The following is a 25,808-nucleotide window of genomic DNA, read 5'->3' as shown; positions in this document are numbered from 1 at the left end:
ATATATTATATAAAATAAGAATTACAGTTAAGTTTACCAAAATGATCCAAGATGGCAAAACTAAAGCAAATTATAAATATTAAAGAATTAATATTTATAAAGTAATCTCAACCAAATGTAAAATCTCGATAAAACCAAATAAGAGATAGAGCTTATAATAAGAACAAGTAGTTAATAAAACATGTTAAAAACACTTTGAAAAAGAGTTAAAAACATATTTAATTTTAAAAAGGAAACTCTAAATAAGTGGATAGTCTTTAATCTGTGGAGTTTTGAAGAAATACTTTCCTTCTCATCAGAGGATAGGATTTAGCAAAATGCGGGATCGGATTTTGCTTGCAAAAGTATTAAATGAAACTACAAGTAAGTCATAGATCTTACTTGATAACAAAAAGTGAAGCAAAGGGAATAGGGTGAATAAAAAGTGATTTCACGTGAATGGACAGTCTGGTGAAGGGTAAAATATCCAATGACGGTAAAATCCAAAGATGCAGAATCCAAGGAAGTTGGTTAAATTTCAATTCGCACAAGTAAAATCCAAGGGAATTGCATGATTGGAAGATGATCCAAAGTAATCCAAAAGGTAGAAATCCGTGGAATAATTCATAAATAGGTACAAGGAAAAGGGAAATAATTCCAATATATTATTAAAAGAAAGATCCTCCTATATCACAGAGATCATTTTAGTTCTCTCATGTTGTATCCCTATTATGTTGCCTAACATCTTCTCTCCTCTTATTGAATAAATAAATAAATCTATATACATTAGTATATATTTTTATATTGTCATTTTTCTTATTTTATAGATACTCTCTTTCTCTCAATATATATATATATATATATATATATATATATATATATATATATATATATATATTAATCATTAATAGTCAAACTTTCAGAATAAAAAAAAACAATAGATGTTATTTTTCAAACTTTGGGGCATGCATAAATAAATAACAGAAGGTTAGATTTCAATAGCCTTGTCTTTATTCATTTCTGAAAATATTTCTTGACAGACCGTTTCATTAACAACCAACATATAGTTATATATTCTTGCGTTTCTATGAGTATGACATCAGAAGAAAAGTAAAAAAAATGAGGATATATAAATCTGTATGCTGGCTGCTTAAGTATTAACAAAACATCAAGAAATAACCTTTTCAGAAATGAATAAAGAAAATAATTAGTCGATTTATAAGTAACATTGAAAGTTAGTATTATTTTATAACTGCAAAATGAATCCTCCTCACAACATATGTGGTAGCAAAGAAAAGAATGGGAGTGGGGATAGTAGTTGTGTCTATACGCAAACACGAGAAGGAAAGTAATATTAAGATTAAAAGAAAATACTTGCTTTTTTCTCATCATTAACTCTAGATATGGGAAACAGTGCATGCATAGATTGTTTAACAATATCTTTTAAAAGTTAACTTATAACCTAAGGGGCTGTTAAAAGTCAATTTCACCCTAAAGTATTCTGGTCGGTTCCATCAACAGTCCATCATTGATGAGTGTGCATTAGGCATGAGACAATAAACCTATTCCCCTTCTGAAAGGAGGATGTAATGTCTGTGAGGATGGCCTACATGTTAGAATTCATCACGATGTTCAAAACTAAGTAACATTAAAATGCTGTATTTCTTTAACCCTGTCTGAGTGGTAGTGTATAAAAATCGAAAAAAAATGCATTAATGAAGGAGATGATAATACTCCAGAAGAAACCCATCCCCCTTCCAATAAGAGCTAGTAATGCTTAGGAGTCACTAATTTGAAGTATAAAAATTTAAGAGAAAATTATTTGAAGTATTAGTGACACTCAGGGATGAGTTTATTACCCAATGTCTGAATACAAAACAAAATAAGATAAAAAAAAAGAGAAACAAAAATGTTTCAATCTGTAAAGTAAGAACAAAGAGATATCTTAATGTGGAAAAAAAGAAAATGTCAAAATATAAAAAGCAAAAAAAAAAACAAAAAAAAACGACTTGATCAGAAAAGTAAAACAAAGAAAACTGAAATTGCATTCTGTAGGCTAAAATAATGAAAAATGAAAATAAAAAAAATGTCCTAGTGAAAACAAAAAAAAACAAAACAAAAACAAATGAAACATTTAAATGTAAACAGAAATTGTGATTTTAAATTGCTATTAGGTCATAATTATTAACTTTGTAAATCATGTCAAAGTCTGGAGTGCGTTTTGAAAATGCTTATTCCAACAAGTCTTTAATCAAGAATCTACGTTTCACTGCAGTATTGCATAATCACATAACAATTGAAAACTGAAGAGGAAAATAGAAATTTAAATAAATAGCTTAATGTACTTAATGATCAGAGAATGGATTGTTTGTTGCTACTGAAATGACATAATTTCAAAAATGTGAGAGTAAATAAAAATAATCATATGATAAATAAAAGTAAATCCCCCAAAAAAATAAAGCAAATAAAAATAATCATGATTTCAAAAATATGAGATTAAATAAAAAGAAAAGAAAAATTAAGTGTGTGAATAATGAAAGTGACTGTTGTCATATTGACTCTAAAGATCAATGTTCTTTGAACGCCAATCTGTTATTCATTTATTCAGTCAATTGGCAATGTTACAGAATGTGTGGAAATTAAATGCCTGGAAAAAAGTAGTTTAGTTGAAGAGAGCAAATGTAGAGAAGGTGTTAGATAATAGCAACAACCAAAAAATGAAATACTAATGATGAAATAGTCAATCAATGAAGTGGATGTTAAGAGAAACCACATTTGTTAGTGTTATAAAGTTTCTCTAAAAAGATATCGAATTCTTTATACGAGGAGCATTCCAAAAGCAATGCCTCCTATTTTTTTTTTATTCTGCATAAATAGATTAAAGAGGATTGCAAATTGCATTGACTGAACTTACAAATTTATGACCTGAAAGTTTCATGTCTCTGTTGCACATATTGAGAGTGTGAGACTAAGAAAGCAACCTCTGTCATAGAAGTGCATCACAAGCAGAGATTTGTCATTGAATTCCTCACAAGCGTGCATTGAGAATGGTGGTGACTATGTAGAAAAAAAAGTTTTAGAGTACAAAACATTGCTTGCTTAAATCATACCACCTCCATTTGCATAGCTCTTCAACTTTAATAATAAAGAAAAATAGGACGGTTTACTTTTGGAAAGATCCTTGTATGTACAAAGTGTGCTCCTTAGATTCCATTCGGTTCTCATTTTGTAAAGTTGATTTTTATGTTAAGCACTTAATAATGCAGAAATTCCTTGACCTTACTTCATCCATTCCTAACTGTTGCAGTGACACCAGCACCAGTTCTTACCTGTGTCCCAATATCTAATTATTTATTTACACAAGTTTTTAACCGAAAAGTATTAACTGCTTGGCTTAACTATGAAATTGAAAACTTATTTTGTTTCTGAGAGCATAAAAAAAAATCTACAAAAACGAAATACAAGAATAAAAAAAAAGTCTTAACTTTGCCAAAATGAATTCAGATTCTATCATTTCATTTACCTTTATAACCAGAATTTGTCCTGAGTTTCATTTATGCAAGATGTTGACAATATTGGTTCGCAACATTACTGTCTAGGAAAAAAAATAAAATGGTGTGATACTATGGACCCCGCCCCCATCATCACTACCTCTAAACTAGAACCATTGAGAGCATTAGAAAGTTATTGTCTAGCCACACTGAAGAGCTGTAATACAGAGAAACAATCTGTATGTAGATAACTATATATTGTACAAGGGTGTATGTTTCTATAATATTGTAATATTTAATATTTTCTTACCTGTTGATTCCTGAAATTTACCTGCCCGTCCCCCCACCTCAAACCTCCCTAATGCTGACCAGAAATTGCCCAACTCTTTATAATACCAAAACTCAGTAAAATTATGACGATAAACGTTTAAAAAAAAAAAAAAAAATAAAAAAAAAAAATATGATGGGATGCTATGGACGTCCCCTCCCTCCTGAGCTAGAACCCTGGGAAGTGTTAGGAAGTAATTGTCAAGATACATTGAATAGCTGTTATACAGAGAAACGATTGGTATGTAGATAACAATCTATATAAATATATAAATAAGAGTATATGTTAGGCTTCTAAAACGCTGTCACCTGCCTCCTCTTGAACTTCCCTTACCCTAACCATAAATTCTGAACCTCTTTATAATACCAAAACTCCAGAAAGTTTTGAAGACAAACATAAAAAAAAGACGACATCTTGATCTCCATGCAGCTTTCCTAATGTGATAGAAATGAATTAGTATAGTAAAAACAAACGAAAACAAAATGGTGCAATACTATCGACGCCCTTCCCTTGATCTAGAAGCCTGGGGAGCATTAGGAAGTGATTGTCAAACTACACTGAATAGATGTTATACAGAGAAAAACTTTGTACGGAAACAACTATTTATATAAATGTATGTTTCTAAAATGCTGTAAACGTTACTTGCTCCCACTCGAAACCCCCTTACCAAAACTTCTAATTTCTTAGTAATACCAAAACTCGGTAGAATTCTGGAGATAAACGTAAAAAAAAAAAAAAAAAAAAGACGACATTTTAATCTCCACACAGGTTTTTAATGTGATGGAAATGAATTAGTAAAGTAAAAACAAACAAAAACAAAACAATAACAACAAATAAAAAGAAAAGTAATAAATTTTTAATTCTAAAAAAAAGATTTGTCAAATGTCTCCAAAGAGATTCTGCTTCGCAGATGTTCCCATACCTGGGGAAATCGAACTATCTTTTGGTGTGGAACTCAATCGTCTGCATTGTTTCTTTATCTGGTCATGAGATTTCTCATCTTTTTCAATCACAGAAGCAAATAGCTGACCTGAAAACGTGCAGAACAACACTTTAACACAAAATTATTGCCTTACCCACTAAATTTAAGATAGCCATGATTATATACGACAAATTTTATCTTGATTCTTTCTGTACTTTAAAAAAGAATTTCTGATAATTTTATTTCAGCTGGAGATGGAGTATCCTACTGGATGCTAGACACTCACCCACTATTGCGTATATTCCAACCGAGAGAGTTTTTTAAGATTCTAACCTTTAAAGTGCAACTGTCTGTATTTCTCTTGCACTTGGTTTACAAGGTATATTTGCCAGGTACTTTTTGAAATTCTTTTTCATTAGTCCAGTAGCTCTTATAATTACTGGAATGACAGAGATCTTCCTAAGATTCCATGTCGTAGATAAGACCTTGCTATTTTGTACTCTTTTTCTTCTCAGCCTCACCCAGCATCATTGAGGACACTAACTTCTACTAAGGTTGCTTCTTTATTCTTCTTGTCCCATAATACTATCTCCAGTTTAATTGCTCCGTTTTCTGTGTACATAGCCATGTCACGTGTTGTGACTAATAAGAGCTTTTGTTTTTGTCTTGGATGCATCTGAACATCTGCATTTCCTAGGTCAGATTGATTTTACACTTTCTTTGAAAACTCTTAATCACCCAAACAAGGCACATTGTCACTTGGACATAAGGGGCTACTAACTATATAGGACCATGTCTACACATGCACTCTGCAGGGAGTTGAGAAGCAAGATGTTTATTTGAATTATATTTAAATTTCAACATGTTAGTACAGTCAGAAAAGCAGGAAACAGGCATGGAATTCCAAAGTCTAGCAGTTTGAAAGAATAAACTATAGTAGAAGGCTTTCCAACATCTAGTGAACTTTACAGTGAAGAGATGAGATTTTGCTGCTTGTCGGGTTAATCGAGTGTATTTATGACGAGGAGCACAAATTATACGAGTTTATCAAAGCACATTCTATTAAAGTACCTGTAAAGCAGGCACAGAAATCTGACATTGTGATAATGGGACAGAAATTGGAGCTTGTTTAATAGTGTGAGACCTATTAGATTGGAGACTTTTTTTGGATTCTAAGAGGGAAAGACTAGTGGTTGATGCACCATCCCAGAGGATACTGGCAGGTACGGGTAGTTTTCTAGTACGGTAGAGCTAGCTCACCTACTTTGCAGCAGTCTTGAGATTGTTTTCAATGTATTTGTTTCTGAGAATAGACATTATCGTAATGTATCTATGTATTGCACACAATTTGAGAAAGTTTTAATTTTAAATTAGTGATTCTAAATTACTGTTATTTTTCTTTGGTATGGTCAATGCCAAAATTTCTAATTTAAATAGCACAAAAAAGTCACTTGCTAAAAATCAACCGGCAAAAAAAGAAATATGAATATAAATATGATGGATAGATTGTTAAACTTTGGATAATTGCCTTCTTCATTCTCTATATCATCATATTTGATTTAATGTCATTTTTACATGCTGGCATGTGTTGAATGGCTTTTAGAAATTGACTTCCAAACTGACCTATCTCTGGCCAAGTCTTTATTTCTCTTTCTCTTAAATCCCTTCTTATCATTTTCTCTCATATTTTACTTGTCTTTTCCCTGCCAACTGATCCTGCTACCTCAACTGTTCTACATCTAATAATCCAAAAACTCCTATCCATTCTTTCAATGTGACCATACTAACAAAGTCTCATGTTCTACACATACTAGGTGCCTTCAATAAGTTTCCAGACTTTTTTTGTATGGACACTTTTATTGATAGTATACACATGAAACTCTAGCCCCCTGATTGAAGTAATATCCTCTGGCTGCAATGCACTTATTGTACGGTTCCAACAACTTCTAGAAGGTCCCATGGAAGTCCTCTTGTGTGAGTGTTTCAATAATCCGCATTACAGCCTCTTTCATCTCCTCAATTGTCTCATAACGACAGTCTCTAAAGTTTTCCTTGAGCTTAGGGAATAACCAAAAGTCACAGCAAGCAAGGTCGGGACTATAGGGAGAGTGAAGAACTGTCTTGATGCCCGTCTTCGTCAAATAGTCTGTGACAAGGATGGAGCACTCTTGGGATAAACTTTGAACAAATCTTCAGCATCTTCAGTTCCTCACGATTAATTGTGTGTGTACAGTTCCCACACTGACATGAAACTGTGCATCTATTGTCTCTATCGATATAATGGTCCTTATTCATGAAATTCTTTATTTGGCCAATCAACACTGGTCCAATAGCAGTCTGAAGCATCCCATACGTTTCTGTGGTATTTTTACAAGTTTAAAACAAAATTTTATTGCATATCTCCTAAAGTGTCCTCATATCCAGATTGCATTTTTGAAATTCACCAGCTGTGACAATCAGGCTTTAGTAGGATGTATTCATATTCCTGCTGTAGCTGTTCACTTGAACCTGAAATCATAAAAATTAGTCAGTCATCTCATAAGATGTATAGCAATAAGATACTGAATTTTCAAGAGTCTATAACAATTTTAAATATCTATACAAAAAAAGTCTGGAAACTATACTGTCCGCATTTAATCTCCTGAAGTTATCAGAACTAAGCCTGCCTTTAAAACTCACATGCACATTCATATCATTCTCATACCATTTCTATTCATGCAAGTCTCACTAGCTAGATTTCACTTCCATAGGTCATCACACTGCACCCACATACCTTATTGTCCTCGTGCAAAAGTGCCAAGACACAAAATGTTTTCTACTACGTCTGTCAGTTTATTTTATCTAATCCAATAGGTGCTTTCACTTTGCAAGGACATTATTGTCCATTTCTAAAATTTCTCTTGTTTTTGAATGTTTTAAATTTTTATCTTGATTTTTCTCATTATGTACTGAATATTTGTTAATGAACCTTGTATATAAAATCTGTTCCTTATTTCATTCTAAATACTTTTCTTTATTAGAGTATTTTAAAATTTTGCATTTAAAGAAAGTTATTTAGTTTTTGTTTTGAAAATTTAGGATTTTTTTAAAGACATTACATAGAATGAGATGGTTGCACAGAAGCAATAGAAGGAGAAATACAGATGGAGAAAAAAAGAAAGAGAACGAGACACATATATGCAAATAGAAAGTGAAAAAATCTATATCATACTAAAACTCTGTTTGGTTATCACTAGGGTAGGACAACAGCATATTCTTTTCATTGTTTTGACTGTCAAGTGCGTATCGGTTGATATCTTATATGCTTTTATATAGAGTGAGTTGGTCTTCAGTTGATTAACTGTGTCTGATATATATTCAAATCAAAACAATGAAAAGAATATGTTGTTGTCATAGCCCTAGTTATCACAATGTATGTTTCTCACATTATTTGAGAACATATTTAAATCTACTATATAATAAAATGATTGCAGAAATTCCCCTCTGGACCAAAATACCGTAAGTTTGCAGCAACATATGCCATATACAAATTTATTATGTCTAGATTATTAGCCACTATCTTATGTAACTTAAGACGCCATTTTAGACACATTTGGTCATTATAATAAAATACTACATTACATCCGAGGAGCAACATCATCACAATTGCAACATCTTTTGACAAGGTAGTTCTTAGTTTTCCCTCTGAATCTATAGTTCTCTTATCACCCCCCACTCATCACCAAGACTATATGTACACCTTATAACTAGTTTTCCTTGGCACCCTTTGTAACTGGTTCATACACTCATATACATAGTAATATCTTTCCAGTTACCGATTACAAAATAATCATTTCTACTTTGAAATTTCTGGTTTTTCTCATTGGTTGAGAACTGGCAGATCCATTATTCAGGAATAAACAACTTATTCAAAAAACGATCTTCACAAACATGACGTCTGTCTATCCACAAAGCAATCGTATAAATATTAAACTAGCTAAAAAAAAATGTAACTGCTCATAATCGTAATTTTACGTATTAATACGATAGCATTGTTTTTTTCTTCTATTCTCCGTACCAAACAGGCAATGATGCTATTTTTTTGTTTTTTATTTTAGTTTGTTTTGTAGTGGGTTGTTCATTTTTCTGTTCTTTTTTTTTAATTTTTACTTTGAATTCTTTCCAGTACCCACTCTAAAAAAACACAATCCCTGAAAAAAAAAAAAAAATAAAAAAAAATAAATAAATAAATAAATACTAATATTTAAGGTTAGCATTGTTTATTTTCCTACTTCTGATTCTCCTTACCAGACACTCAACAATGTATTTTCTTTATTTTTTCTTTACATAGTTTACTACATTGCTTTACTCCAACATTTAATCATAACCGTAAATTGACATTTTATGTACTCCAAAATCTCCTTATGTGTGATTTTAAAGCTTTGAAACTGTCTAATCCTTACTATTTTCATAGTGTATGTGTTGCGTGACTTCCATACCACAATTGACGGACGTGGCCACCACCTGCCGGCGTTTTTGAAAGTTAGGGTCTGGTTTTATGCATAATTACTGAAAGCATTGTTTAACCATTTTCATGCGTTGCAAGAAATGCTTTTCTAACTTATATAGAATTTTTTTCCTTTGTCAACAGCAGTAACATTTTGCTGTTTAATAATGTAAAAGCTCCCTGATCTTAATCTGTTCATTCCTAACTCCTGCACTCAAACCTGTAGGCAAGCGCAAAAGTCAGTTTCTATTAGTAGCAGTGACTAAGAACAGAGACTGGAGATAATCCTGAGTCAATAAGGTTAAAAGTTTGGATTTATTTTATAATAGCACTGGCGGGGGTTTGGGGGGGTACCCGGCGATGCCCGGGTGTTTTGAGGTGTGTATGGTTTTAGGTAAATCCAAACTCCCGGGGGTGGGGGTGTTAAAATAAATAAATAAAAGTTTTGGTAGGTGAGTATGAGGATCGAACCCTTGAGGCAAAGTTGGAAATTAAAGTGTTAAAAAAAAAAAACGTGCGACACTAACCACTGGGTCACCGCGCCATACAAAGGAACACGTCTGAATTTATTTATTTAACTATTGACAGGTGGCAGCAATAAAAGTTAACTCTGCTGCTTCTATTTGACTTAATTATTGAGGTCAAATAGAACAGTTAACTTGGGTTTGACTGGTTTTTTCCCCAACATATGTTGGGGAGGGGGAAACCAGCTCCCCATTTTCCAAACTGATTAGCAACTGTCTGATATAAGAGGACTTTGCCCCCACATTGATCAAAGCTGATTGCTTCTGGACGTTTCCCGGCGCGATGCCGAGAACGCTGTTCGTTGTTAACTTTGAATTAGGTTCGTTTTTTATACGAAAAAGCTCAATCAACACGCGAGAAGCCAAAATAGCAATAATTTTGTAAAAGTTGATGTAAATAAATCTATACTCTATGCGCTTTCCTAAATCCTAGATATTATTATATAGGGCCTATATAAACAGTTATAAGCGATCGTAACGAACCCGGGAGTGTGTGCGAAAGAAGCCTTTGCGAGACATACACAAAATGGTAACACACATTTTGTCTTTTATATATATAGACTAGCGAGGGGTACCCGGTTGCCTGGGTGTTTGGAGGTGTGTGTGGAAACTCCGGGGGTGGGGTGGGGGGGTTTAAAAAAAAAAAAGTAAGTATGAGGATCGAACCCGAACCGTTGAGGCACAGTTGTAAATTAAAGTGTGGAAAAAAAATGTGCGACGTTAATCATTGCCCCACCGCGAGATGCTAACGGAAACACATTTGAATTTATTTAATTACTTGGATTTAGCAGGTGCCCGTTTTAATGAGTTAATGAGGTCAAGTTTGACTGCAGGATAGTATTTACCCCCCCCCCCAAGATGTTATAGGAAAAAGACTAACCCACATGTGGCGAGCGACAAATCTTGAATATTTATCTTCCCGAAATCGAGCAAATTGAATAGACAGGCGAGCTTCGTTGTTAACTGTGAGATATTACGATTTATATGTGATATAAAAAGTTTTAAAAAGTTGTGAACCGACCGACTGCTTCTCTGAAAGAAGCCTTTTGTAGACACACAGAAAAAGCGAATACACATATATACATACATACATTTTTGCTTTTCTATTTATAGATAATGACTTTTCAGTTGACAACACGTAGCAGTTCAGAGCAGTCCAGGTAGAGCTTTATCAGACACATAATAAATGGACTTGAACTAAGTGACAGTGATGATCTCAGCAGACAAATTATCTTAATTGAGTCTTAGTTGATACACTGAAATTTAATTAAGATGTGGCCTTTAGCGTTTAGAGAGCCATTTTCTGAGATGATATCGCACACACACAGAATACAACTGATCTATACATAATGCATCGCAGTTTGTGTTTTCGCTTATGATTTTGCATTTTATTTTTTCTGCTTGCAAACCAGTGCTTATGCCCTAAGTGATTACTAAGATGACATGACCAAAATAGAAAATGAAAGAGAAAAAAACATGGGATATAATTATATATTTTTATAAAATAATTAATGATATAGCTTTATAAAATAATTTTATTTTTATAAAATAAATAATCATATATTTTCATAAAATAAATAATTATATATTTTTATAAAATAATTATATATTTTTATAAATTGCCCGGGTGTTTAGAGGCGTGTGTGTTGGGGGGGGGGTAAATTAAAACAAATCGAAGTAATAACCCTGTTTAAATATTATATATTAAAAAAAAAACAATGTCTAAACTTCTAAAAAAAGTTTAAGTTTGGCTGCGAGGCAGTTGTTTTGGTTTTATTTCCCCAAGATATTGAGTTGGAGGAAAACCAGCTCCCCATAAAAAATGGGGGTGTCCCAATGAACAGCAATTGTCTGATATGATGGTTTTCACTGCATTGATCAAAGCTGATTTGCTTTCTGGACGTTCCTGGCACAAAAGCCGAGGAACAAACACCATTTCACTTTAGCATTTTTGCTTTTATACTGAAAAGCCAAAGAAACATGTGTAGACCAAGAAATATTGCGAAAATATAGTCTAAAAGTAACCCAAATAAAAGATACATACCACTCCCTTTCGTAAATAATAGATATTATAATCTAGGTACCATACAAAAGGTTCTAAGAAACAGTAACCGCTCCAAGCCCCCCACCCCCTCCAAATGCACACACTAACACACATTTTGCCTTTAATTATATAGATTATATATTTTATAAAATAAATAATTATATATTTTTATAAAATAAATAATTATATATTTTTATAAAATAAATAATTATTTAAAAAAAAATAAAATATCTTGTCTGCTTATTCTATACAGCATTCAATTTTAGTCAACGATTCATGATGATGATGATGATGATGATAAAACTCTGTCCGCAATAACGTCAAGACGATATCCATGCCAGCTTGTTATAACCGACAACATATCAACCCTTTAATGTTTCTATTGTTTGATATTATTTTATTGTTTATTCTCCCAGGGAGCTGGTTGCCATTCCTAGGATGTTTTTTTAACCAAGTAATTCTCCCCGAGTTCATGCAAAGAAAGAAAAAAGCAGAAAAAAAAGCAGAGAAAAAAGAAGATGAAAAAGCGGAGAAAAAAGAAGATAAAAAAGCAGAGAAAAAAAGAAACAGCAGAGAAAAATAAGAAAAAAAAGCAGAGAAAAAAAAAAGCAGAGCAAAAGTAAAAACCGAGAAAGAAGGAGAAAAAGCAGAGAAAAAGACAAAAAAAGCAAAAAAAAAGCAGAGAAAGAAGAAAAAGCAAAGAAAGAAGAAAAAGCAGAGAAAAAAGAAGAAAAATCAGAGATAGAAAAAGAAAAATCAGAGATAGAAAAAGAAAAGGCAAATAATGAAAAAAAGCAGAGAAAGAAAAAGCAGAGAAAAAAGAAAAAGTAGAGAAAGAAAAAGCAGGAAAAGAAGAAAAAGTAGAGAAAGAAGAAGAAAAATAAATAAAGAAAAAAAGTAGAAAAAGAAAAAGTAGAGAAAGAAGAAAAATAGAAAAGAAAAAGTAGAGAAAGAAAAAGAAAAAGCAGAGAAAGAAGAAAAAAAAGTAGAGAAAGAAGAAAAAGCAGAGAAAGAAGAAGAAAAAGCAAAGAAAGAAGGAGAAAAAGTAGAGAAAGAAGAAAAACAGAAAGAAAAAGCAGAGATAGATGAAGAGGAAGAAGAAACAATGAAAGAAGAATAAAAAGCAGAGAAAGAATAAAAAAAGAAATGAAATAGAAGCATTACAGTACAAACTATGATATATCTCAAAAAATAAAAGCAAAACCATAAAAAAAAACTGCTAAATTGTACAACTGGTAAAACACAACAGGAAAACCATGTAAAAAAATAAATTTATTGAATTTAAGGAGTTGGAAAAAAAAAAATTCCGACTCCGACTCCTAGTACTCTTAGAAATCTGACTCAGACTAAAACCTCTGACTTCAGAATTCTTTGCGCAATAAATTTTTTGTTTAAAATTGTAATATTTTTTCTAATCTGGAAGAGATTTATTTTTCTAAAATCACCAATAATTGTTGTTTTTTTTTTTTTGTAAAACTAAAGCAAATGTTTTGTACAGTTTAGGACAAAATTAATGAGTCAGAAAAAAAAAAAAGAAAAGAAAAAGCCACCTCGAGATTTCATTTGGGGACATGTCATTGAGGGTTTTTTTTTTCTGTCCCAAAAGTGATATTTTTTAAACATGGGCAAATAAAAACCAATGTTTTAGGGGGGGGGGGGGTCTCTAAAAAAAAAAAAAAAAAGATCTGATTGCCATAATTTGTTTTATGGTTCCCAAACACAAACCAATCAAGTGGGAGAGAAAAGAAAGAAATAATGGACTACAGAGGCCAGAAATGAAATGTAGAAGACAAACTATAGTTTTCTTGAACAATCTGGTTCAGTTATTTGTGTTTATGGTCTTATAAGTTTGTGCAACGTTTTATGAAAAATAAATAAACCAATTAGCATGAGGTGCAATAAATAGAAGTATTAGCTAAAAATAAATTTGAAGTGAAAGATTTTGTCAATGTTGCAGGTTCAAGCCTTACAACAGGCAATACTAATTAAGAATAAAATCTACTTAAGATTTTTACCCAGTCATGGCAGGAAAAAAAAATCTACTCCCATGGACTAAATAAAGGGCTCAGCTCATGAATCAGTACAGATTCCAGAGTTTAACAAAATACAACTGAAGAAGGTTGGATATTATTTTGGTTGTAACATGAGAATAACATGCAAAATTAAAACAATAGTCCATATAATCTACAAATACAAATTATCAATTCCTATCTCAAAATAAAAATAATAAAACAAAGATTGGATTCATATAATTTGTTTTATAGTCATTGTTTTCAAATTAAAAACTAGCTAAGTAGAGGGACAGGAAAGATAGCCACTGCAGCAAGGTTACCAGACTATAATAAATGCTTGACACAAACCCTATAAAAAATAAACCAAGCCAAAAGAAATACTCATTAACCCCCCCCCAAAAAAAAAACACGATTGAAAACTTTCAACTCAATAACTGATTTTTTTTTCATTTATTATTAAACCAATATTAAAATCAGAAAGAAAACTAACATAAATTTGTTCAAATTCTATTAATTATTCATAAATTTAAGAGTTCAAAAAGAAAACTTGAAAGTACTAAAAAAGATAAAATGTTTTGGAATAAAATAATTTGAAGTAAAAAATTACTTAATTATGACATTTTGTTTTATGAATACTATCAAATAGATATTTATGTAATATTCCAAGAAAAAATTCTTAAAAAGAAAAAGAAAAACAAATTTGGCCTTTAAAAGGCCAATCCAGTAAATCTGCACTATAGCTGACAGAAAATAAATGTAAAATGAGAGAAGTGAATCCCACTAATTATTTTTCTGTGTTCAGATCATCTAAGGTCATAAATAACTACTGAACAAATGTTAGTGACTTGAGATAACTCTATTTTGAATTCCCAAGTAGTGTCAAAGAATAATTTCTGATGACCCCAAAAACCTTACTATAATGAACAATTTAGATGAAATTCACTTTTGCTGACCAAAATCTCTTTTCTGAAAAAGCCAATCCTTCAGTTGAACTTTCAATGACTGACAAATCAAGACACTTTTAATGTTTTGATTTGGGTTGAGGGGATTGGGTTCTAGAGCTAGAGCTACACAGATGTTATCTTTAACAAGCTTGAGGCTTGTTTATCTGTAGTTCCAGCCTGTCTAAGACTTATGAGGGTCAGTGTGTCATAAAATTCCCTTTTTTTTAATGCTTATTTTAATTTAATATATATGTGTGTGTGTGTGTGTGTGTGTGTGTGTGTGTGTGTGTGTGTGCATGCACACATACATGCCCATATATACATATGTATATATACATACAGACTTATCTTCATTTAGAATTCTGTTTTCGAAAATAAGGGTTGTTGCCTGAGGAGGTCTCTAGTTAGTAAATACTAGTAGACCGAAACATGTTCATGACTGTGTAGCAACAAACTACTGCTTATGTAAAGACAAATTTAAAATGTAATATTTATTATATATATGATATTTATTTATTCATCATAAATAGTTACAATTTTCAAACATTTATTATACATATTGAAATCAATTGTGTCTTGTTTGTTGCCAGCTGAAATGAACACTAGTGTGTTACAAATTTAAAAATTAATGTACAACATTCTTCTGTTAGGTAATAGCCAGGCAACGCTAGATAGAAATCATTTATTTAGTTATCTATTTATCTATCTATTTATCTCTCTATCTATCTATCTATCTATTTATCTATCTATTTATTTCTCTATCTATCTATTTATTTCTCTATCTATCTATTTATTTGTCTATCTATTTATTTTTCTATCTATCTATTTATTTGTCTATCTATTTATTTTTCTATCTATCTATTTATTTATCTATCTATCTATTTATCTATCTATCTCTCTATTTATCTATCTATTTATTTCTCTATCTATCTATTTATTTATCTCTCTATCAATCTATTTATCTATCTATTTATCTCTCTATCTATCTATTTATCTATCTATTTATTTCTCTATCTATCTATTTATTTATCTATCTATTTATCTCTCTATCTATCCATTTATCTATCCATTTATCTATCTATTTATCTCTCTATCTATCTATCTATTTATCTCTCTATCTATCTATTTATCTATCTATTTATTTCTCTATCTATTTATCTCTCTATCTATCTATTTATTTCTCTATCTATTTATCTATCTATTTATTTCTCTATCTATTTATCTATCTATTTATTTATCTATCTATTTATCTCTCTATCTATTTATTTATCTATCTATTTATCTCTCTATCTATTTATTTATCTATCTATTTATTTATTTATTTATTTTTTTTTTTTATTAGATTTTCACCCCAAACAAGGCAAATTGCCACTTTGGTGTAGGGGGCTACTATCAGGGGCAACAACTACTGGGGTACTATGTAGGGATTTGGGCAGCAAGGTGTCGGTTCACGTTACACTTGAACTTCTGCACGTTAGTACTGTTGGGGAAGCAGGGACCTGGAATGGAATTCCAGAGTCTTGCGGTTCTGGGGAAGAAACTATTGGAGTAAAAAGATCTTTTACATCTAGTTTTCGTTTAAAATCTGAATGCTTTTATATGCTTCAGTTTAAATTCCATTTAAATTACTTGAAATAGTGAAGCGTCTTGTGTGTAAAAAACAATCACTTTTACATGTTAAGAGCGTGGCTAAAATAAATGCACAATGGTTTAAAAGTGTGATTGACAAAATTGTATGGAATTTACAATCCTGGTCGGTACAATGGCTGCCACAAGACAGAGCAGACAATAGATCTCAAGTTTTACAGTGTTTTCCTTCTCTTAGAATTTAAATTCTATTCTTATGAAGACTGACAGTGCACCTTTCCCAGTGGATTATATGTGTGTGTGTGTGTATATATATATATATATATATATATGTATTACAGTAGAAAAATGCGAGCATAAAAAGTAATATGGTTAAGGTTAAACATGGAAAAGTAAAAGACTAGTTGTTTAAACTGGAAAAGAAAAGGACAAGATATTCTATTAAAAAATATAATAAATTTATAACTTAAAATATTGCAGCATTACGAATGGATTATATAATGTTATAAATTGAATTTAAAAAAATCTCAATGCTGCAACATTTTAAGTTATAAATTTATTACATTTTTTACTAGAATATCTTGTCCTTTTCTTTTCCAGTTTTAACAACTAATCCTTCACTTTTCCATGTTTAAGTTTAACCATATTACTTTTCATGCTCACATTTTTCTATTGTAATCCATGATTTTTCCAGCCTTCCAATAAATTCACTTGTTCTTTGTTTAATTTCAGTATTATTTTTTGACCCCATATACACATATGTAATAACAATGTATGGCACTCTTCTGTTTTCAATAAAATACCCACAATTATCTCCCTTTCATGCTTTCATCTGCCTGTTTCAAGAGTTACTTCTCTTTTTGATGTTGCTATGGAAATAAGTCATAAAAAAGCATGGTTCACTGCCTCACATTTTTTTACGATTTTGAACACCAGAAAATTCATCATAACTTTTGTTTTACTAAACGAAAATTGAATTTTTTTTTTCACACTATAGTTGAGAAGGTAACTGTAATAATTGTTTGAAATTTGGTCGAAAAATGAGTGAGCGATGCTTTAAAGCAGTTCAGAATGACTAAAACTGCCACTTAACCATATATTCAAACACTACCATGTTTGAATGATTATAGCAAGAAAGGTGGGCTCTCTCTACCGTGCTAGAAAACTACTAACACCCGAAAGTATCCTGTACCTCTATAAGGCCACCATTCGCCCATGTATGGAGTATTGCTGCCACATCTGGGCTGGTGCATCTGCTACTAGTCTCTCGCTCCTTGACAAGGTTCAAAAGAGAGTCGCAAACCTGATAGGCCCTGAACTGGCATCTAAGCTTCAGCCTCTGTCCCATCGACGAAATGTTGCATCCCTCTGCCTTTTCTACAAATATTTTAGTGGTGAATGCTCTGACGAACTGCAATCACTTGTGCCCCCACGACGTGAGCACCCTCGACAAACCCGACAGGCTGCTAAATCCCACCCCCACACTGTAGAGATCCCTAGATGTAAAAGATCTTTTTACTCCAATAGTTTCTTCCCCAGAACCGCTAGACTCTGGAATACCATTCCAGGTCTCTGCTTCCCCAACAGTATTGACGTGCAGAAGTTCAAGTGTAACGTGAACCGACACCTTGCTGCCCAAATCCCTACATAGTACCCCAGTAGTGTTGCCCCTGATAGTAGCCCCCTACACCAAAGTGGCAATTTGCCTTGTTTGGGGTGAAAATGTAATAAAAAAAAAATAAAAAAATATATATATATATATATATATACATATATATACATATATATATATATATATATATATATACTGCAATACTAGCAGGGAGACCCGACGTTGCTCGGGATTGAATGTTGATCAACAAATGTTTCACACTCCCATATTTTATGTTTATCAAAATCTGTGAAATCACCCATTTTTCAATCAAATCAATTGACTGCCTGCTCTAGTTAGGAGGCCATTGTGGTGCCCCGAGAGGAAGCTTCACATGCCTCCTCACAGTGACTTAGTCTACAATAGATTGTAGTCTACATTGTGCAATAGAGAACCTACTGTGGATTTTATAAAAGTTTTTATATATAATAGTTTGAATGAAAGTTTAAAATGAAAAAGTTAAATATCATGGTACAATTGTGCTCTAAATAGAAACATTCATTTCGAACACACTCCTGTCATATCAGAGAACCTACTATTGATTTTATATGTCAGATCTTTTGGCTCGTGTGGTAATAAAACTTCTCAAATGCACTTGTGATGTTAGGCTGCAGAAAATGTTAACTTTGGTCAAAATCGCCTGTTCTTTCTTTCATCTGATTTTTTCGATTATCGATATGTATTGAAGATATTCCGATATAAAACCTACCTAAGAACACTGCCAGGCACATAAAGTATGTTTGTGTAAAATTTCATAAAAATCGGCCCAGCCGTTTTGGAGTCCATAAGGAACAAATTCACAAAGTTTTTTTTATATATGTATATATATAGATATATGGGATGAGCCAAAACACTTCAAAACACCTAGATATAAGGAGCTTATATAACCTCCACCTCTAATTGATGTAATCTCTACTGAATGAATGATGCATTAGTATATATCTTTATATTGTTGTTTTTCAATTATATTTCACCTTTTATTTATACCAATCCCTTAATTTATGAATCTCAGTGTAATTACAGAGCATATAATAAATAAATGACAAAATTCTATATTCCCAATTTATATATATATATATATATATATATATATATATATTTATTTATATATTTTACAACATCTGATGGAACCTCCTGATTTTGACTCCCTGTGACAAAGAAGACCTGATATTTTCATTGAAAACTTTGCTTTCATATAAGCTGTATCGCATGAAAAGGTCTCTAGTTACTTGTAGCTAGCTGAATAAAACATGCTCATGACTGTGTAGCAACATATTATTGCTTATGTAAAAACAGATAACATATATATATATATATATATATATATATATATATATACACATACACACACACACAGATATATTTATAGATAAATATATATATATCTAAATAAACAAAAAATTTATTTTAAAAAAATATATTTTAAAATTAACATTTATTGAAAAAATATTACAGTTTGGAAATCAATTTCTAAAAGCCGTCTAAAACATGTCAGTATATAAAACAAACATTAAACTGATGATGATGATTATTTTCATCTCCGACACTAATTGTCTTATCAAGTCTTGAAACAAAGAAAACAAATATTAACCTAAAACAAATCAAATTTGTCAAAATTGGAGTTTTATGAGACTACATACATCTGCATGACAACGTGAAGATGAGTAAAATGTCGACATCAAATTAGGCAAAATTGGAGTTTTGTTGCCTTGATGATACCACTAGAGCTCAGGGTGGAGCAGGTGCTAGTGTAATTGCCAGAATTAGGAAGGGATGGAGTAAGTTAAGATAATTATGTCATTACTAATTAGCAGAGCATTACCACTGTTAGCCAAGGGGAGCATCTGTAAGGCATGAGTATGCAGTGCGATGATATATGGTAGTAAAATCTGACTGATGAGGACATGGTTTCATACATATGAGAATAAAACGATGGGTGTATTTTATGAATCTTTAAGACACGTTTAGTTCTAATGGATTCAGATGAAGCTTTTACCTGGACAGTATAAGGAGATTGTTGCAAAATTGGAGACTTTGATGATATAGTTATGTTGAAAAAAATGGATGAGAGTTCTCGTATCAGTGTGACTGAAAGAGGAATGGATGGAGTAAGTTAAGGAAGTTTCTGCTATTATTAACCAGCAGAGCATCACCACTGTTGACTAAAGGAAGCGTCTATCAGGCATGTGTACAAAGAATTTTCTTTTATTCATTCATATACCTAATATCAAATATAATTTCTATAAGTACAGTTTCATCCAAAGAACTCATCTATGAAACATGTTGGCACAAGATTGCTTCCTTTACAACATGACCATCTTCAAATCCAATGTCAACAAATATTCATCATAAACCGTTATCATAAATATTCAAATTTTGTTCATTCTATTCAGCATTTTCAATCCTCTCACAACATTCTTCATCATTCAACTGACAATCTATTTAATTTAATATACAGCATAATAATGTTGACACACCATTAGATCACAGACATTAAGTGACATTGAGCTTGGTTAGTATCAGATATGTGACCAATTTGGGAATTCAAAGTGCTGTACGTGACAGGTCATCGACACCTCCCTGCAAGAGCTGTAAAAACCTAACATTGTCATTTCCCCTAACAGGGACATACATGCGACTAGGTACTGCTTGTGAAGTTCATACTTCCATTAAACTTCCTCCTTTGGAGCAAGTCGATTAAATTAAATCTAGACTTTAGGCATATTTATGTACTGTGTTTTAACAACATTAAGCAACCACTCACTTGATCCTGCTTTATGCAAAGTCCACCAGATAAAATCTTTTAGAACAGTTAAACATGTTCTCGAAATCCACAAAAACAACATACAGGTTTTTATTTTCACCAGGATACTTCTCATGCATTTGTTTCAGGATAAATATATCAATGGTACACTGCCTAGGCATAAAATCAAACTACCTTTCACCTACTTTTATCTGACTTAACTACTCAATTATTCTCTCAATCATTTTCAAGATCTGATTCACTATATTTTCAATTCTAAAATAGTTTTGCATAAATTTTATCATAAAAAAAGTCAGCACTCTTTTTTGGTAAATGAAAAGCTGAAAACAATAATATTTTGATAAAAGCTTTAAAAAAAAAAAAAATAATAATTTCATCAATTACTGAATAATTTCAGAAAATTTCATTAAAATCTGATAATTATGTGATTTTTGAAAGGTTAAAAACATTAATGAATTGACTTTGAAATGTGTTGAACATAATAAAACTAACTAAAATGCACTTTATTGCCTTTTGGGCTAAAATCAATGTGTCATTTCTGTTCTGTCTAAAGATGGTACAATAATATTTTGAGGTTTGTGTTTGCACAGGATGTCCGTAAAATGGAAATAACACAAAATTTTATAAGGCTTTTTGAGCTAAACCCCCCAACCCCTATAACCAAATATATTCTGAAGCTATATCAACCAGTACTTATGATTCAGTTTGACCAAAAGATAGTACAATAATATCATGGAGTTTATGTGAAACATCAATAGAATACATGGCAGCAATATAAAATTGACTAAGGATACAACTGTGGAATTTCCACAGGTCCCGCTAATTAAAGAAATAAATACTTACTTGATTTGGAAGAACTTGTGAGTCCTGAACCACTTAAATTTCCTAAACTTTGGCTCAATAATGACAACTGTTCTTCTCGCTTTAAAATAAAAGATGACAAAATAAGGTTAATTATTTAATAGTAGGAAACGCTAACGGAATTTGATAACAAATATTAAAAAAAAACAAAAAAAAAAAACAGTGTAAGCATTCTTAACAATATTAACCACCAAAGAAAATTATTAAATAACTAGATTTTTTGCTTGTTAATGAGATTTTTATGCCAAACTGATGGATGAATATGGTTCAATTTCTGCTCATTTTTGCATTAATATTAATTCCTATTAATATATCAAATAGATACCATAATACTTAGTTCACTGCACCTTGTCATAACACCATGGTCTATACAAAATTTTAGCCAGCTCGGCTCAGTAATTTCCGTGAAAACGTGGAACAGACAGATAGACTAAGAGAAATATAATATAGATTTTATGCTGATAAATGGCCTTTTCTAAAAACTTACAATTCACACAGATAAATGAGTAAATGAAGTAAATAAGTGAGTAGATGAAGAAAGTTTAAAAGAAAAGTTTTCAGGTATGTGTATGCAGTATGATGTACGGAAGAGAAACCTGGCGAGAAATGATATGAGAATGATAAGATAGACGTGCAATAGGTCTTTAAGACAGGCATATATCTGAGGACCTCATAGGAAGATTAAATTGGGACAGTATAAAGAGATATGTACAGAACAGGAGACTTTCATAGTATGGTCACATTGAAAGCATAGAGGAGAGTTCTTGGGTTATTAGATGTAGAACAGTTAAAGTAGCAGGTCCAGTTCACAGTGAAAGGCTAAGGAAAACGATGTGAGTAAATGATAAAAATGAACCCAAGAGAAAGGGTTGGTTGGTTGTTTTTGTTTTATGGCATATCAACCCTTTTCAGGTTATTTAATGCCGAATCCAAAGATTTTGAAGAAAAAATTTTTAATAGAATATATTTGTTGTTTTCAAGTCAGTTTCTATTTAACCCATAGTTGGAACTCTAACAGGTACTACCACTCCGGGTCAGAGTGGACCTGAGAGCAATGATAATTAAAGGGTGGCTCCACACTCCCCAAAGCCCGCAAGCTGGGGCCTCACCACTGGATATAGTTTAAGGTCATATCCAGGACCCCAAGAGAAAGGGAGATAAATAATGACCTGAATAGAGATAGGCTACTTTCAAAGTCAATTTTTTAAAGCTGTCTTTACAGCAAGTAAAACAGACATTAAATCAAAATTTTAGGTATGCAATAATTTTTTTTTTTTTCAAAACAAATATGATATGAATTCAGGGAGGATGGAGGGGGGGGGGTAATTAAAGGATTCAGAAGACACATTCTAAAATGAAAATAAAATGAAACAGAAAAAAGTGAGGATGTAGACGTTATATTACATTTTTTCTATGATTTTAAATCTCACCATTAAAGGATATATGATATACTTGAGTATGTACTTATTTTCATGTCGGCATTTTGTCTGTTTTAACTGCATTTTTTTTATAAACAATATTTTATTTAATTTTCTTGAAATAGGATTTTCATGATCTTCATATCTGGTTTAACATGTTTTGCATATTGGTATTTAGACTGACTTCTGGCCAGGTCTTTATTTATTCCTCTTTCTTTCAAGTTGATCCTTATCACTTCTTTCCATGTCTTGCTTGGCTTTCCATGACACCTTAATGAATCGAAAACATGTTTATATTAAAACTTGAAGATGACAGCGGCTAAGTAGTTAACAACACAGACTGACAACCTGGAAGTGCCAAGTTCAAATCCAGTTTGCTCCATGGAAACATTTTCACTTAGGATGTTGACAATCATCACATGGTCCCTCCTGTAAGTATACAATGTCTTTCTTGAAAGAATTCTAACAAGAAAGATATCAGGGAAACAAATGCTGATTATAGAATTATCTGGGTTATATTAAATGAATGAATAAATTTACTAACCAAAGAACTCATCTGTTCTTTCAATGTGACCAAACTAACAAAGTATCTTATTCTGGAAATATCTCCCTATACTGTCTAGATTTAATCTTCCTATGAGATCCTCAGATATAAATCTGTCTTGAAGACTGACTCTCATTATACATCCATCATATCATTTCTTTTCATGCAACACATGTCTTCAACCCTTACTTGCCAAATTATTGATTTGCTTTTTTTGATTTGCTTCTTTTTTGAGGGGGGTGGGTGTTTTTAAAAGTGTGTGCTTTTAATTCAAACTTAAACTTGAATTTGAAGCAGTCAAAGATTCTCTAGTAATTTTTTACGACGTGACCCAGTGTCGTTTAACCCCTAAGAAAAATGAAGATCTACCAAAAATTCCAAAAACAATTAAATTAAATTTTTCGTCATTTTAGGTTTCTAATGTAATCCTCCCCACCCACCCAAAAATTGAATTTGTCATATTTTGGGGGTTGTTTTGTTTATGAAATTATTATGTGAAAGTACAGAATGGTCTCATAAAAATTAATTAAATTTATTGTTATTTTATGTTTCTAATTAACCCCCCCCCTCCCACCAAAAAAAAAAACAAATTGTATTTGTCATGTTTTGCCCACCCCTCAATCGCCAAGCTTGAAAAAATGCTAGAGGTGATACGTCTTGTTGAACGCTTCACGGCCAAAAAGTGGATGCTCATTTTACATTAAATTTATATAGAAAAGTGATCCCCCACTCTAAAATGTTAATTTTTTTCCTTCAAAATTCTTTCTTTCATGTTATTTATAAAGGCTGTTTAAACGTATTAGGCCCCCCCCAAAAAAAGTAGATCATTTTTTATTAGGGGTTAAACGACACTAGATCACGTCGTAAAAAATGACCTTTTTTTAAATTAGAAAGTTAAGTTTGTAATCGATGAGATTAACGTAAAAAAAGAAGAAAAAGTGTAAATTGTGGAATTTAGGGGGGAGGGAGTAGTAGATCTTCATTTTTTTTAGGTGTTAAATGACGCTGGGTCACATCGTAAAAATTTACCGATTTCTGTATAGCCGTTCAAAGAATAATCAAAACAAACAAATGAAATCTTTTCAGTTTTTTCTTTTCGTAAGTGTTTTTTTTTGTTTGAATATTTAAAAAAAAACAATAAAAGCCCACATTTTTCTATCTACATGGAATTATATTTTTAGAAATTTATTATTTTATTTGGCGAGAGTTTGTTTTTTTATGTTTCGAAGTTTCTAGGGGCAAATAACTCTAAAAAAAAAGTTTTTAAAAAGGTTGATGTTGGAAATAATAATTCCAAATAAATTAAATTAAATATATTATCAATAAAATCGTTGTTTAAAGTTTATTAAATAACAATTTTAAATAGAACACTTAAAACAATTCTCTCGCTAAAAACATTAAACTAAGATACCGCTATTTAGTAAAAGAGATTTTTCTTAATGTAATATGCAAATGAGCTGATCTCTTAATTGTATATTTTGCAAGAATCATACTATATATAGAAATAAATGAAAGAGTAAAGTAAGGAACATTTTGTATATATCAATCAAATTGTGAACAAACAGACAGACAGGAATACAAATTTATATATATAGATGTTGCCTATTTTAAATGTTTTGATATTCATTTGCTGGTTGCTCAGATGGTAACGAATAAGGCTTGAGAGCTACATATTTCGGTTTCGGTTCGATGACACCAAAGTCATATTTTTATTTTTTACTTCTGAAATCACTACTTCATATTGGGTACAACATAATAATCAATAGAGAATTGGCTCTATAATAATAAATACGAACTGATGTTAGTATATATATATATATATATATATATATATATATATATATATATATATATATGCTAGTCAGCCACCTGACACTGCCTGGTCATAAAATATGCTTAAATATGATATTTTAATTTATGCAGATGTTGTAAATATTATTATTATAGAGGCAATTCTCTATTGTTTATTATATTGTACCCAATATATTGTAGTGATTTCAAAAGTAAAAAATAACAATATATGATTTGGGTGCCATCAGCTAGAATTGAAACCAACACATGTAGCCTTATTCGTTACTGTTTGATCTAAGACCATACACATAAAAACTTAAAAAAATGTTGTTGAAGCTATAAATGTATATTTGCACATGCGTAGAAATGACATGTTTAGTCGACTTACGCCCGCCAAGTTCTAATTTTTTCAATTTTGATCCCTTAGCAGCTATTTTTACTGGATAAAAACCAAATCAACTT

At 31.4% G+C, this 25,808-nt stretch overlaps 1 protein-coding gene across 4 annotated transcripts in view; it reads right to left on the bottom strand.

The window, feature by feature from the left end:
- The window catches only part of LOC145277623 (uncharacterized), a 108,007-nt gene that overhangs the window by 35,385 nt on the left and 46,814 nt on the right, over positions 1 to 25,808 (bottom strand). For 2 of the 4 annotated variants that reach the window (XM_080129172.1, XM_080129174.1), the window contains exons 7-8: positions 21,576 to 21,654; positions 4,721 to 4,828 (exon numbers count right to left, since the gene is read on the bottom strand). In XM_080129172.1, the coding sequence (XP_079985298.1) occupies positions 4,721 to 4,828; positions 21,576 to 21,654 (187 nt within the window). The remainder of the gene's footprint in view (positions 1 to 4,720; positions 4,829 to 21,575; positions 21,655 to 25,808) is intronic. The other 2 variants (XM_080129173.1, XM_080129176.1) reach the window with 1 other exon arrangement.

Source organism: Euprymna scolopes, chromosome 6 (assembly GCF_053919585.1).
Source record: "Euprymna scolopes isolate OS-2025 chromosome 6, ASM5391958v1, whole genome shotgun sequence".
In the NCBI taxonomy this organism is placed as follows: Eukaryota; Metazoa; Mollusca; class Cephalopoda; order Sepiida; family Sepiolidae; genus Euprymna; species Euprymna scolopes.
This window is presented reverse-complemented; position numbering and strand designations above follow the sequence as displayed.